Raw genomic sequence first — 15,622 nt, forward strand, 5'->3', positions numbered from 1 at the left:
ACATGAATATAATTAGATTGTTTATATTATATTATTTATCGTCGAGCGCTATTGAGTTTTTTTATATTTATTTATATATATTTGAGATATTTAATCGAAATTTTTACTCATAATCAAAATCATAGTTTTGATTAAAATATGTTAAAAACTAATGAAACCCCAAATCTATAAAGCACTAGCTGAGTTTTTAATTGCAACTAGTTTAAACATTTTCTTGCACTTTATTCTTGTATACTCAAAAATAAAAATAAATTAGTCTTGAAAATTCTTACAACAATTACAAAATTTGTATAGACATGTGCGTGATATACAAATCATGCGTTAAAAACATTTTAAAGAGATGCTTATCAATTATGGACAAAAAGATGCTGAAACAAATGTCAACATTCAAACTTGTGTCATCTTTATTGTAGAAGATAAATCTATTTGATAATATTATTATAAATCTATTACATTTACATATATTTGTTACTATTTAGTGGCAAATGAAAAATATTTGGAACAATTTAAATTATTAAAAAAAATTTTTTTTTAATCTAGAAAATATTTTTAAAAAAATTTTTTTTTAATCTCATAAAACTTTTATCTATAAAATGTTTTTTCATCACATGCGATTTTAATATTTGCATAAAATCGATTTACATTCGAGAAATATTTAAATCCTTAAACGTGCGCGAGAAAGCATTTATAAAAAAAATGTTTCTTTTTAAGCGTTCTCTGACATATCTAAAAAGCATAACAATCGAAGGCCGATATTTTCGTGTATATATTTCTTGGTCACTTTGTTTTGCAACGTTTGTCACAGCTTTTGTTTCGGGTTGGTTTTGACAGGTAATAAACATACAAAAGAAAAAGTACGTTTGCGATACTGTGGCAATTTAAATTCGCGATGTCGTCTGCAGGCCTACTGCACCTGTCGCGAGAGAGAAGACGCGATCTCGATATAACTCGACGTACGTTTTGATCTCCGTGGAACGAGCTAGTATCGTTTATTAATTCGCTACCTCGATATAAAGTGTTAAAATCCATATATGAGAGAGCTAAATAATTTTATTATTAATAACAAAAAGTTTAGACATTATTATACATATAATATTGTATTCCAGAAGAATGGAGTCAATATACATATATCTGTATGTATATATATATGATGTTATATAAAAAATCGTATAAATTATATTAATTATATAAATATAATTATATAAATTATATTAATAATAGAATAGATTAATATAGTCAAGGCTTATAATTAATATATTAATGTTATTGTCATAAATAATAAAATAACATAAGAGGGGAAGAAGAGGCGAAGGGGATAGTGTCTTTTATATTTTAATGTGTTCAATAAGAAGCGTACTAGGAAGCCTGAAATCAAATTTATCGAAAGTAAATCGAGTTTGCCCATGTATTTCACCGCCGTTTAACGAACCATAAAAGTCACTCAAAGAGGGTAGAAAGGAAGAGCGCATACGTATTATATTGCCTAATGACGATATCTTTTTCGGAATTTGAATTTAATTTGAACTCAAAATGTCAAAAACTTATCCCACAAACTTTTTTATCAAAGTAAATGTTAAATTTAATTAATGTTTAATAACTAATATTTATATGGTACATTTTTTCTCAAGAAATGTTATAAAGAAAACCACCAAAAATTTATTTAAGAATGCATTGAATACAAAATTTTATTTAATTAATTTATAAAATATATTTAAAGAAATTTCTATCTTTAAATATTGTATTATAAGTGTCAATCACAAAAAAAAGTGTATTAATTTGTATATACATATGTACATATATAATATAAAAGATTCCTTAGTTTATATGTTTATTATAATTAAACAAAAATGTGGCATTACTATTGTTATCTTTTACTTTCTTGTTTACAGATTACAGAGGCACATTCAAATTCCCGAATTTTTATTTATCAATTTTTTAATAAACAATGAATAACCGCTAAAATTTTTGGAAATATACATAAGATTAATAAATGTTATTATGCTCTTGGAACGTCAATTTTATTGAAAAAAGAGATACAATTTGTTCTTCAAAGCATATACATATGTTTATGTGTATATATAGCATAAATGTTATATTTTTGTCATAAAATCAAATGTACGTACTACGCCGGCTTTATTGGCTGCACAAAGATTAAACATTTCTGAAATGGCAAATTTCATAATACAATTTAAAATGTAAATATATCGACAATTTGAAATGAAATAATTAAGTTCGTAGATGAAATCTATTTAATTTATATAAAATTTATTTACGTTATCTTCTCTTGTATGCATTAACGTTATCTTTTTCAAGATTTACCGCATATTAGTAATACTTCTCTCTTATTTTATCGTTATATAAACGTTAATTACTCCATATAATGTACGTAATTTCTCCATCAACATATCAGACAGAATATTAATCTTTTTCTACTAGGGAAATATTTGTAGAATTAATTATACAACTGTTTATAAAAGCAATAAGCGTCATCGTTACTATATATGTTTCGATATTATTTAATTTCTTGATCATTCTTTCGATAAATAGTAACAAAAAATTTTATATTATTTCTTTGCTCTTTTAAAATATCGCTTGATAATTTCAACATAGTGATATATGACAATGGGACATTAATTAAATAATTAATAAAAATTTTATAATATTTACATACTATTGGAAAAAAGAACAGATATAATTTAACGGAGAAATAAAATGATAACCACAAATGTTTTTTTGTTTTTCTTAATAGATTACAAAAACATAACTTAATAATGATTAGACAATGCAATTCTATGAAGTATGAAAAGAAGCATAATTATTTTTTAAAAATAAAGTTTAGTATTAAGATGAATATTAGTTTGAATATATATAAATTAATTTTGATTTTTTTAAATGTTGAGATATTTGTTGATAACAGTTGTTGAATTAATATTTTACATTGTAATTGATTATGATATAATATATAATAAAATATGATTATTACATTACATTTGATTATGATATGTAGGTATCATATTATGATATATTATACATTTATCTCTCTATGAAATTTTGTTTTAAATAATGTTACTAATATTTCTTTATAAAAAATTAGAAATTTTTTTTTATAAAAGCATATGAAAGCTAATCAGTTAGTATATCTCAATTAATAAAAATATTGTTATAACGTGATATAATACACAATTTTAATAAATAAAAGATAAATATATTATATTGTATTCTGTAGAATATTATTTATAATATTACAATAATAATCAGGCAGTTCTTTTTTACATTCCCCTACGTAACGTCTGAAAGTTCTTCCGGCCATTTTTTCGTCTGCATAAACTAGCACCTGGAATAAAAAATAATCTATATTATGTTTCAAAACTTTTGAGAATATACATTTAAAAATAACTTTTTTTAAGACTTAAAGAATAAGTTGTTTTGATATTTGAGGCTTTTGCGGTGTATATATTAGAATTGGTTGTCAAGTTTGAACCGCGTATTATAGATTTTTTATTTGAATTCAACGTTTCGTGAAGATTTCAGCTCATTTTATCAGAGAGCTGAAATGTTCACAAAATGTTGGAATCAAACAAAAAGTCTACGCGGTTCAAACCCGAAAATCAATTCTAATAATAATATATGTTTTATTTATAATATTTAAAATATGAATTATTAAAAATGTATACATTTAAGCTATTCTATACAATTAAACTTATAAATTTATTAAAACGTTGATTATCAATATATACGTCGAGGTTTGTAATAATTTATTTTAATTTTTCTACGCTTATATGTTCGAAAAAGTACTGATTATTCAAAAATACATTTTGCATTAAACTTATTTTGTTTCGAGGGGACACAATATTGTGATTAGCACAGTTTTTATGTCAAATGAAAAAAATCTCTTTCGGAGTTTTAAAAACTCACATATAATTTTTGAATAAAATAAATTTTTAATAAAATGAATTTGAATATTTCTGAAGCACACACACACGCACTTATTGGGTAATATCATAATGGACTGAAAGTACAAGTAGACTGAAAGTAAAATAATCAAATTGAGGATATAGCAAGAACACCAAAAAATGAATATTTTAGAATGAATTGTATACACATATAATGCATAATTTTAATAAGAATAATAATAGATATGAATATAATTATTTATATACAATTAATATATACAATTAAATATATATATACAATTTAATATATACAATTAAAGATAAATATACAATTAAATATAAGTTAATTGCGAAAGGGTTAGTAATAAAAGAATTAATAAAAGATTGTTGCTTTTTGTGTATTAATTCGCTGCTTTGTACTCACCAGTACACAAGCTATGAGTACAACAATTTTCTTCTCTTTGCTTCTCTTTGAGTACTGCTAGGCGTGATAATCTGAACTATACTGTGAGTCATTGATATCGTCAGTGATATTTAATTCTTTACCCTTCTCTCTTTCGCATTTGCTTACATTATCGCAATTTCTTCTGACAATGTAATTAAAGTGTATGTCAATGTTGTCAACAATCAATGTTCTTAATATTATCTTGTTATCAACTTACTATTTTTTCTCTACTTGCTGATACGCTTGCTAGAGTGAAAATGTCGTCACGATAAACAATGACACTTTTATTTTGAACATGCGGAAGAAAAATGTGGATTAAAGGAAAAGAATAATGAATAAGAATAAAGCTTGTTTGATCTTAATCAGTAAAATCAAGATCAGTTAGGCTGTATAATTAACTAATATTAGAGCGATGAGCAACAATATAATGAACACGTATTCATATGATGATGCATAGGTAGAAATTTCAATATTTGTTTCACGTTTATTCCTTTTTTGCGTCGTACAACGCGAGTGGAAAGAAGTGGATGATATATTTTGCTCACACGAGCAAAAACTTGGACAGATCTGATACAGAAAATGATAATATATGTATAATGATATTATTCGTTAAATTATATGCTTTTATATATTTTGTGGAAATACTAAATAAGTTATATGGACACATATACAGAGTGGCCGGTAATAATAACAACACTTTTCATGTTCAGAGAGGTAAAGCGTGTTGAATCAAGTAAGAAAATCCTTAACTTTGGCAATCTTCGCAAAATAATTAATGAGAAATTCATTTCGAAAAAAACAAGTAATTCAATTTTACTTAATTACTTACTTACTGTCATTCGACAAATATCAGGAACATTTAAGTCAATCAGTTTTCTGTAAAAACTAGGTGCACAGATTTGATCGCATTTCGGGGAAAATTGAAAAAATTAAAACAGGAAAGTTGTTATTTAAAAAATTTTTCGATACAATCTTTTTCGTTGCTATCGAATTCTCCGAGTTGTAACAAGTTGATGATAAATTAATATAATGGCAGATTTTATTCTTTCAATGAAATCGTGGAGATTTTCCTAGTCCTCGGAAAGTGCAAAGAAAATTATGCGAGCTGCACATATTTATTGTAATAAGTTTCTATTTTGGTGATATACATATATGTATATATTCCCGATCGCGTGGATGAGACAATTTATCAAATTGTGTTACGACAACACGTGCTATACATTTTTTCTTATTTTTTTAATTATGGCACATTACAAATATCTCAAAAACAATATTTGTAGTGTGCAATAATATAATATATAAATTCAAATAAAATTGAACATCTCCTGTATAATTATAATTGTATATATGAATGTTGCAATATTTATAATATTTATAATTTTTTATTCTGAATAGATATGATTTATTAGTGAGATAGAAAGATTTCTTTTGTCATTTTTGTACACGAAAGCATCGAGATAAGGTCTTGTTGAGATTTCAACATCCCTTACTATTTATTTGCAATTATCTTGGAATTATCTTTATTTCGACATGTTTTCACACAGATAATTGAATTTTAAAAATGGCCAGAATAATCGGTAATGCAAGTTTTAATAGCTGTGCTTATAGTAATACTCGTATTCTGAATTATAAAACGTAATATTGTAAGCATGCGTACACTGAAAAAAAAGATTATTTAATTCAACTAATATTTAGTTGAATACGTTCAAATAAATCATTTATTTGAAAGTAAATAATATTGATTTGATATGACAAATATTTATTTGATATAAGAAAATCCTTTTCAAAGCAAATAAATATTTATTTGTTTCAAATAAATGTTTTATTTGAACGTATTCAACTAAATATTAGTTGAATTAAATAATCTTTTTTTTCAGTGTACATTGTTAAGAAGGCTTTTAAAGCACATGTAAACATGATAATGAAATATACGCAGGAAATTAATATCATAATATCTGAATATAACATTTAGCTAGTTGCAATAAAACTTTATGCTGATTTATTAATACACACACACACACACACACACACGCGCGCGCGCGCGTATTTAAAAAGAAAGAAAAATCATCCTTTACATACAAATTAGACAATCTGTTACTAAAAGGACTTCTGAAACACCTTATATGTATCTTTTATATTGCGATTTTTAAATCAATTGTTTTATTAGAATAATATAGAGATATCAGTAATAATTTTTAAAACTAAGATGTTTTCTAAAACGTAAATTCCACGTAAAGGAACTAATAAATAATAAAATTGTGTTAGTCAATATGAGTTGCAGGAATATTCTTTATTAGACTTACTTTACAATTGTACAATTTGTAAATTTTAATCTAAATTTCAGTTATAATGATATCACGTTTAAAATTTAAAAATTGTAACGAAACATGATCTTTCTAAAGTTTACTACAGTATTTGCTATTCAGATAAATTGCATTTAACATCGAATTTGTATCTATATAGATATATATCGCATTTTTCTTTTTATTTTTTATTATCGAGAAGTTTGACCGTCTGAAGACCAATTGCGCAATATATGACTTCGGTCACATTTAACGGGAGTTCCTCTGTTATTGGCAATATCATTTCTGCTGTAATTGCTGAAAAAAACCGTTAAATTTTTTTATAACATCTTAACGTACAGTATTAATTCATATTGTAAATGCTACTAAATGTATAATTTAAAGATATTGATTAAATTAGATATTGGTTAGATATTGATAAAGAACTTGATTATAACATTTTTAGATACTTAATTTTTTTACATTTTTTTTTATATTTATAATTATTTTTTTGGAACATTTGAATAACATTGGAATATATTGGAAGATTTATTTTTACTATAAATGTATATCTGAAATTATATTAATTAATTATTATTATAATTTTATTTAATTAATTTAATTTAATTATATATTATTTAATTTATGTTATTAATTTTTAATTACTTCAGTTATCTCTAATTTTTTAAAAATATTTTATTTTAAAATATTTAAATGTTTTAATTTATATTTGTTATTTATTATTATTTATAATTTTTTTATTGTTAACAGTTTTTTTTTCTTCTTTTTGAAAATTTATTGAATAGATTTTGTAAACACCTTGAATTATATTACAATAGATATATAAATACAAAGTTATTTAATTATACACAGAGAATAATTTTCTCTTAGAATTTACCCTGAAAATCATGATAATCGTGCGACAATATGGTATGGAAAGAATTTTATAAGAATTTCTCTGATTAATATATTTATCACAATAAAAATAATAATATCTATTACAATAAAATATAAAATGTTTGATCAATTTTACTACGCAGTTTAGTATAAATCAAAGAAATTCGCATAAAATTTTTTCCATACCATATTGTCCCACGATTAGGATTTTCAGGGTAAATTCTAAGAGAAAATTCTCTTAGTGTATAATTGATGCTAAAGCATTCATTTGATTGATTTCGACAGATAATGATTATACCAAATTATCGAGAGATTACTAATTATGAAAACGATGGAATAGAAAACAAAAATCATTTAAATTAATAACCCTAAGATATAGAGCAAAAATTAATGTTTTATTGATTTATTTCTTTTTTAAAAAGAGATTAAGACATAAATCTACATGATCCATTATATCGATTATGTTTATCTTTATTTTTATCTCTATAACATAAGATTATATTTAATAAAAATAATATGCAATTAGTTATTTTTATTGATATAATGTAATAATAATAATAATAATAATAATTAACATATTTGTTTATCGGTTACCTCTTAAGCAGCATGTGGCAGTATTAAGTATGCACTCCAATTTCTTGGACACTTCGGAGCAGCCATATACACAAAGTGCTACAGCCTTCAATATATGGATCTTATTTTGTGTGCTGATCTAACATCAATATAAATTTATTAATTTAAAAACTATAAATTTTTAGCCAATATTAATTTTAGAGAATGTTTTTCTTTTATTCTATGATGTTGACGTTGGCATATGTTGCCAAAATTATGATTCTAAGTAACTTTCAAAAAATTTTAGCGGTTGTTTATTGAAAAGTCTTATACAACTAAAATAAATAAAAAATGTTTGTACGAAACAGAAATTTCGATATTGTGTTATCAAATTCTTAGCATTTTTACTAAGGCATTTATTTTTCTTCCAGTAAATAATTATTAAATTATTAAAATTAAAAAATAACGTACTGACGTACGAGCAATGGATTTTAAAGATAGTATAAAGACAAAACGATTAGTATAAAGAATTATAAAATATAAATAAGAGTTTTAATTATGAATTTTTTAATAACTAATGAACAACCGCTAAATATATATATATATATATATATATATATATATATATGTATTATATATTTTTGGAAAGATACATAGCATTAAATGTTAATATGATCTTGACAACATTTGCAAATGTCAATTTTATTGATAAAAGTGGTTACACTTTGCTCCTAAATGGATATATTATACATATATGTATGTAGCATATAAATGTTATATATTTATTATAAAATCAAATATACGTACTATGCCTGCTTTTTTGGACGCACACAAGAGCACATTGAACTGATCTGAAATGACAAATTTCATAATATAGTTTAAAATGTAAATATCGACAGTTTGAAATGAAATAATTAAGTTCGCAGATCTATTTAAATTTATATACAATTTATTAACGTTATCTTCTCTTGTCTACATTAACGTTATCTTTTTCAAGGTTTTTCTCATCTCAGTAATGTTTATCTCTCACTTTATATTGTTATAAACGTAATTACTCCATCAACTTATTAATCAGAATGTCAATCGAAATTTTTTTCTATTAGGAAAATTTGTAGAATTAATGATTCAACTGTTTGTAATAGCAATACGCATCATCGTTTCATTTTTAATATACATGTTTCAATGTTTTTTAATTTCTTGACCATTCTTTCGATAATAGTAACAAGAAATTTTATATTAATTCTCTCTGTTCTTTCAAAATATCGCTTGATAATTTTAACATAGTAACACATGACAATTGAAATCTTTAATAAAAATTTTATAATATTTACGTATTATTGGAAAAAGAATAGATAGAATTTAATGGAGAAATAAGAATGTTTAAACGCAAATATTTTTTCGTTTTCACTAGCAGGTTATAAGAATAAAAAGATATATTATTAAATTGAATAGTTAGAGACGATGCAATTCTATACGAAGTATGAAAAGAACCATAATCATTTTATAAATAAAATGAAGTTTAATTTTAAGATGAATATTAATTAGAATGTATATATAGCTTTGATTCTCTTTAATGTTAAGATATGTGCTGCTTTGATGACAGAATTAATATCTTACGTTGTAATTGATTGTGATGTAATAGACTAGTATTATACATTTATCTCTCTATGAAATTTTGTTTTAAATAAAGCTATTAATATTTTTTATGAGAAATTGGAAAACATTTTTTTTAGCTTACAAATAAAAGCACACGAAAGCTAATCATTTATTATATCTTAATTAATAATAAAATTGTTGTAACGTGATATAATACACTACGATTTCAATTGATAAATGCGAGATAAATGTATTATATTGCAACCTGCAGGATATATTATTATTTAATATTACAACAATAATCGATTATATTATTTAATATTATATTAATAATCAATATCTTACGTGATTGAGTCGGGTCTTCGGGTTTTTCGTTTTCACATTCTGCATAAAACTTATTGAACTCTATTCCGGGGTCTTTCGTGGGTATGGCAACAATGCAAGTATCGTTAGCATTGTCAGCATCGGTAGTATCGGCAACATCGCCAGCATGAACTAACACCTAGAATCAAAAATTATATATATTGTTTTTAAAAACTTTTAAAAATATATATTTTAAAATGACACTTTAAGAGATTAATATTTTTTGTTTATAATATTTAAAATATGAATTATTATAAATATATATTTAATATATATATGTCTCATTCTATTTTAATATATATATATAAGTCAGTATATATTTAATCATTCTATACAATTAAACTCTTAAATGTATTGAAACTTTGATCATTAATAGATACGTTGAGCTTTATAATAACTTATTTTAATCTTTCTACACATGATTATGTCCGAAAGTATTCAAAGATACATTTTGCATTAAACTTATTTTTCAAGAGGGACATACTGTGATTAACACAGTTGTTATATGAAATGAATAAACTTTCGGGAATTTAAAAATCACATCTATTTTTTTAATATAGGATGTTTCTTAAGTAAGTACAAAAAATTGAACGAGAGAGAATCCTTAGCTTATTTTATGAAGAAAAGATCTTATAACTACATGCTTTGCTTTGTTTTCAAATTACAAAATGTCAAAGTTTTGAAAAAAAATATGAAAAATATAGAGGTGAAGTGAGTGTAGGCTGACTAGACACACTGAATTTTGAATCTTCGAAATTCTAAACAAAATAAAGCAGATTTCTTATTGATACATATGATTATTAGTTTTTAATTTACAGTTTTTACTGTTTTTAATTTCAATTTTTTACCTTAACTCGAAGCGGTTCATTGTTGCAAAAAAGGTACACATACACACAAGAAACAATTTTTGTAGAGTGCTAGTTCAAAATTTTTTTAAGATTGTTAAATTTGGAAAAAACAGTGGCATATTATTTTCTCATAAAAAAAATTAATATGATTATTATTCATACACATGATCCTGGTGGATTTAAAAATATTTCATCGATACTGAAAAATGGTTCATACTGTATGTGTACCGAATTTGAATAAAATATCTTTAAACGTTTTCGAGATCAATATTTTTTTCACAACTTTGACATTTTTTATTTTGAAAACGAAGCAGTTTAAAGAATATGTTTATAGAATCTTTTCTTCATAAAATAAGCCAAGGAATATACCCTTCAATTTTTTTCTACTTACTTAGGAAACACCCTGTATATGGAAATTTTTTATTTAATAAAGTGTAATTATTTATAATGTAAAATATAATTTTCTATTTTTTAAATATCGGAAAGCGTTTTCAAAAAAACATTTGTCTGGAAACAAAACCGTATCGAAAGTTTTCTTTAAAAAAAGAAAAAGAAAAACAGAGTAAATTTATTCTGAAATATTGTTTGAATAATCAAGATTATACCGATGATCACGTAATCACGTAATCACGTAAAATGGTTTTAATTACTTTGGTGACACAACATTTTTACACGAGAAAATTTTTACACGTATTTTAAGCTTGATAATAATGATAGAAAAGATTTGTTCTTTTTAAATAATTTATTTAAATTTGGTATATGATGAGAAGTAAATAATAAAGTTAAGATTATTAAACTTGATATTATTTAATTTATACTACATGATATTAACAAAATTATTTGCGTTTGCATAATTTTTATAAAACGTATATAATATTTATATAACATAAACAAATATAATGTATAATAATTAGTGGAATAGTTTAATAAAATTGAAAATACAGAAAAAACACGAAAAAAATAGATATATCAGGATTTATTAAATATAAAGCGTAATATTATAGAATAATAATAACGTAATAGAATTGAATCTAGTGAACAGGCATTGGGTGTCTGCGTGTATGTAGGAAATAGGTGCAGATATAATTATTTGCTGATAAATATACAATATACATAATTAAATATAAGTTAAGTTAGGAATACGACCTCTATTTTTAGGAGAATTCAATTTTAATTTATAAACGGAAGCGTTATATTTATATAATGTATGTTTTCTACATACAAAGTTATTAATAAGTTATTAAAATTACATTATATACAATTTACATACAATTTCATATGCATTATTATAATTTCTTAAATCTGTCCCAAAATATGTAAATGTTATTTACAAACGGGTTAATAAAAGATTGTTGCTTCTTATGCATATTCGCTGCTTTGTACTCACCAATACACAAGCTATGATCACAAAAATTTTCATTTTGGTTTTCTTTGTTTACTGCCAGGTGTAATAATCTGCTACTGTGAGTCTTTGATACTGACAGTGATATTTATATAGAACAATTCTTTACTCTCCCTTCTTTCGCATTTACTTACACTATCGTAATTCTTTCTGACAATACAATCAAATTTGTTTATTTCAATATAATTTACAATCAACGTTCTTAATATTATCTCGTTATTCTCCCACTTTTTTCTTACTACTTGACGATCCTCATACGTAGAGTGAAAATGTCGTCATGCTAAACAATAACATTTTTATTTTGCGCTTAGAAGAGAAATATGGATTAAAGAAGAAGAGTAATAAAGAAGAATGAAAAGATTGTTCTTAATCTGTAAAATCAAGATTAGTTAGGCTAGGTGTAATTAACGAATCCCCGAGTAACGAGCATCAATACAACGAACATGTATTCATATGATAATGTATATAGGTAAACATTTTAACGTTTTATTTCTTTTCTGAATTGTACAACGCAAGTAGGGAGAAGGGGACAATTTTATTATATTTTGCTCGCGCGAGTAAATAAAGTTGGACAAAAATGGTACAAATATTGGTAAATGTGATACAATGATACTATTCGCGAAATTATATGCTTCTATATAATATATTTTGTGGAAGTATTAAAGAAGATTATATGGACATATGTATACAGAGTGGCCTATAACCATCGCATCATCTACAGATAAAACGGGATTGAATCAAGTAAAAAAGTCCTCAATTTGGTGATCTTCGTAAAATAATTAATGAGAAATTAATTTCAAAAAAAGCCAATCCGATTTTACTTATACTTACTGATCAATCTGTCATTTGACAGATATCAGAAACAATTAAGACAGTTTTCTGTTAAAATTAATTTAATCAGTTTTCTGTTAAAATTATATACACAGATTTGACTACATTTTGGGGAAAATTGAAAAAATTAAAACAAGAAAATTAGGTTATATTATTATTTAAAAAATTTTTCAGAACAATCTTTTTTGTTGCTACCGAATTTATTGTGTTGTCATAAAACATTTGATAATAAATCAATATATTATAGCAGATTTTATTCTTTTAATAAAATTGTTAATATTCTTCTCTTTGGGTAGTGCGAAGAAAATTATAAAAAATGCACGTATTTATTTTAAGCGGTATCTATATTCGCGGTATATTTTCGATCGCATGACAATTTATCAAATTGTATTTACGACAACGCAAGCTATACGGTTTTTCTTATTTTTTTCTATTATTACAGACCACAAGTCTTTAAAATAATGACAAAATATTGTTTTTGAGATAATTGTAGTTTTCATTAATATATAAATTATAATAAAACGGAACATCCAGTATACTTATAATTGCATATATGAGTGCTGTAATATTTATATTTGTAATTTTTTATTTGAAGAGATTAGGGAGAATAGATATGATTTATTAGAGAAAAATGGAGATTTTATTCGTCATTTGTGTACGAAAGCATTGAGATAAGATTGAGATTTTAATCCCTTACGATTTATTTGCAATTACATATCTTTATTGTAACATGTATTGACATGTTTTAACATAGATATGTGAATTTTAAAAATTGGCACGTGTCACTGATAAACAAATTTTAAAAATATGCATGTGCCACAATAAGCGATAATGCAAGTTTTAATACCTGTGCTTATGGTAATACTCGGATTCTGAATTATAAAACACGACGTCATTCTAATATATGCGTACATTGTTAAGAAGGATATACTATTTAAAGCACATGTAAACGCGATAAAGAAATATACGCAGAAAATTGATATCATAATCTCAATATTATAATACATTAATCTTAGAATAAATTCGATACCCAGTTCTAATAATTTTATTATGATTTATAAGAGGTGTACATATAGGTATATGTATATACATATACATAATTACAAAATTTTAAATTAATTATTATAATAAATTTAGCAAATTAGTACATAAATTTTTAATTTGTTGTTAAAGTTTAATTCGTTTATATATTTAATTTATCGAATAACTCACTGTCTTTTATTTTGTTGCTTGATATAAGAAATGCGATAGTGTCTGGCGACATGAATATAATTAGATTGTTTATATTATATTATTTATCGTCGAGCGCTATTGAGTTTTTTTTATATTTATTTATATATATTCGAGATATTTAATCGAAATTTTTATTCATAATCAAAATCATAGTTTTGATTAAAATATGTTAAAAACTAATGAAACCCCAAATCTATAAAGCACTAGCTGAGGTTTTAATTGTAACTAGTTTAAACATTTTCTTGCACTTTATTCTTGTATACCCAAAAATAAAAAAAAATAGTTTTGAAAATTCTTACAACAATTACAAAATTTGTATAGACATGTGCGTGATATACAAACCATGCGTTAAAAACATTTTAAAGAGATGATTATCAATTATGGACAAAAAGATGCTGAAACAAATGTCAACATTCAAACTTGTGTCATCTTTATTGTAGAAGATAAATCTATTTGATAATATTATTATAAATCTATAACATTTACATATATTTGTTACTATTTAGTGGCAAATGAAAAATATTTGTAACAATTTAAATTTCTTAAAATTTTCTTTTTTAAAAAAATCTAGCAAAAATTTAGAATAAAATCTCATAAAATCTTTATCTATAAAATGTTTTCCTATCACATGCGATTTTATTATTTTAATAAAACAATATTTGCATAAAATCGATTTACATTCGAGATATATTTAAATCCCTAAACGTGCGCGAGAAAGCATTTATAAAAAAAAATGTTTCTTTTCAAGCATTCTCTGACATATCTAAAAAGCATTACAATCGAAGGCCGATATTTTCTTATATTTTTTTGTCACTTTGTTTTATGACGTTTGTCACAGCTTTTGTTTCGGGTTGGTTTTGACAGGTAATAAACATACAAAAGAAAAGGTACGTCCGCGATACTGTGGCAATTTAAATTCGCAATGTCGTCTGCGGGCCCACTGCACCTGTCGCGAGAGAGAAGACGCGATCTTGAAATAATTCGACGTATATAATGTGTTAAAATCCATATATGAGAACTAAATAATTTTATTAATAACAAAAAGTTTAGAAATTATTATACATATAATAATGTATTTTAAAAAAATGGAGCATATATATATATGTATATATATATATATATGTGTGTGTGTATGTGTTATATAAAAAATTATTTGAATTATATTAATAATAGAATATATTAATATAGTCAAGGTTTATAATAATTAATATGTTAATGTTATTGTGATAAATATTAAAGTAAGAGGGAAAGAAGAAGGGTGGAAGAGGACATAGTATCTC

General features: G+C 24.0%; 2 protein-coding genes and 1 long non-coding RNA gene across 7 annotated transcripts in view; 1 reads left to right on the forward strand and 2 right to left on the reverse strand.

Moving 5' to 3' along the window:
- Spri (Src homology 2 domain-containing protein sprint) overlaps window positions 1–15,622 on the forward strand; it is a 256,568-nt gene that overhangs the window by 157,475 nt on the left and 83,471 nt on the right. The window lies entirely within an intron of this gene.
- Window positions 3,118–4,574, reverse strand: LOC145936576 (uncharacterized). Its single transcript, XR_014425404.1, has 2 exons — window positions 4,318–4,574; window positions 3,118–3,334 (listed from the first exon to the last, which is right to left on the reverse strand). It is a non-coding gene; the product is annotated as an uncharacterized LOC145936576 (long non-coding RNA).
- LOC145936505 (uncharacterized) lies at window positions 6,610–12,412 on the reverse strand. The gene is made up of 5 exons (XM_083038759.1): window positions 12,264–12,412; window positions 10,011–10,167; window positions 8,877–8,920; window positions 8,112–8,229; window positions 6,610–6,938 (listed from the first exon to the last, which is right to left on the reverse strand). Exons 1-5 carry the CDS (start codon window positions 12,294–12,296, stop codon window positions 6,823–6,825), a joined length of 468 nt encoding a protein of 155 aa, XP_082894885.1. The 5' UTR covers window positions 12,297–12,412; the 3' UTR covers window positions 6,610–6,822.

This window comes from Prenolepis imparis, unplaced genomic scaffold (assembly GCF_030444845.1).
Source record: "Prenolepis imparis isolate NDT839.2.m4 unplaced genomic scaffold, iyPreImpa1.0 SCAF_1, whole genome shotgun sequence".
Lineage (NCBI taxonomy): Eukaryota > Metazoa > Arthropoda > Insecta > Hymenoptera > Formicidae > Prenolepis > Prenolepis imparis.

Excerpts from the sequence above, each read along its gene's own strand:
- LOC145936505 (XM_083038759.1), bottom strand. The coding sequence starts at position 12,296 with ATGAAAATTTTTGTGATCATAGCTTGTGTATTG. Across the intron at positions 8,921-10,010 it reads CGAAGACCCGACTCAATCAC|ATCAGTTCAATGTGCTCTTG; the intron begins GTAAGATATTGA and ends TTGTCATTTCAG. Across the intron at positions 6,939-8,111 it reads TGCCACATGCTGCTTAAGAG|CAATTACAGCAGAAATGATA; the intron begins GTAACCGATAAA and ends GGTTTTTTTCAG.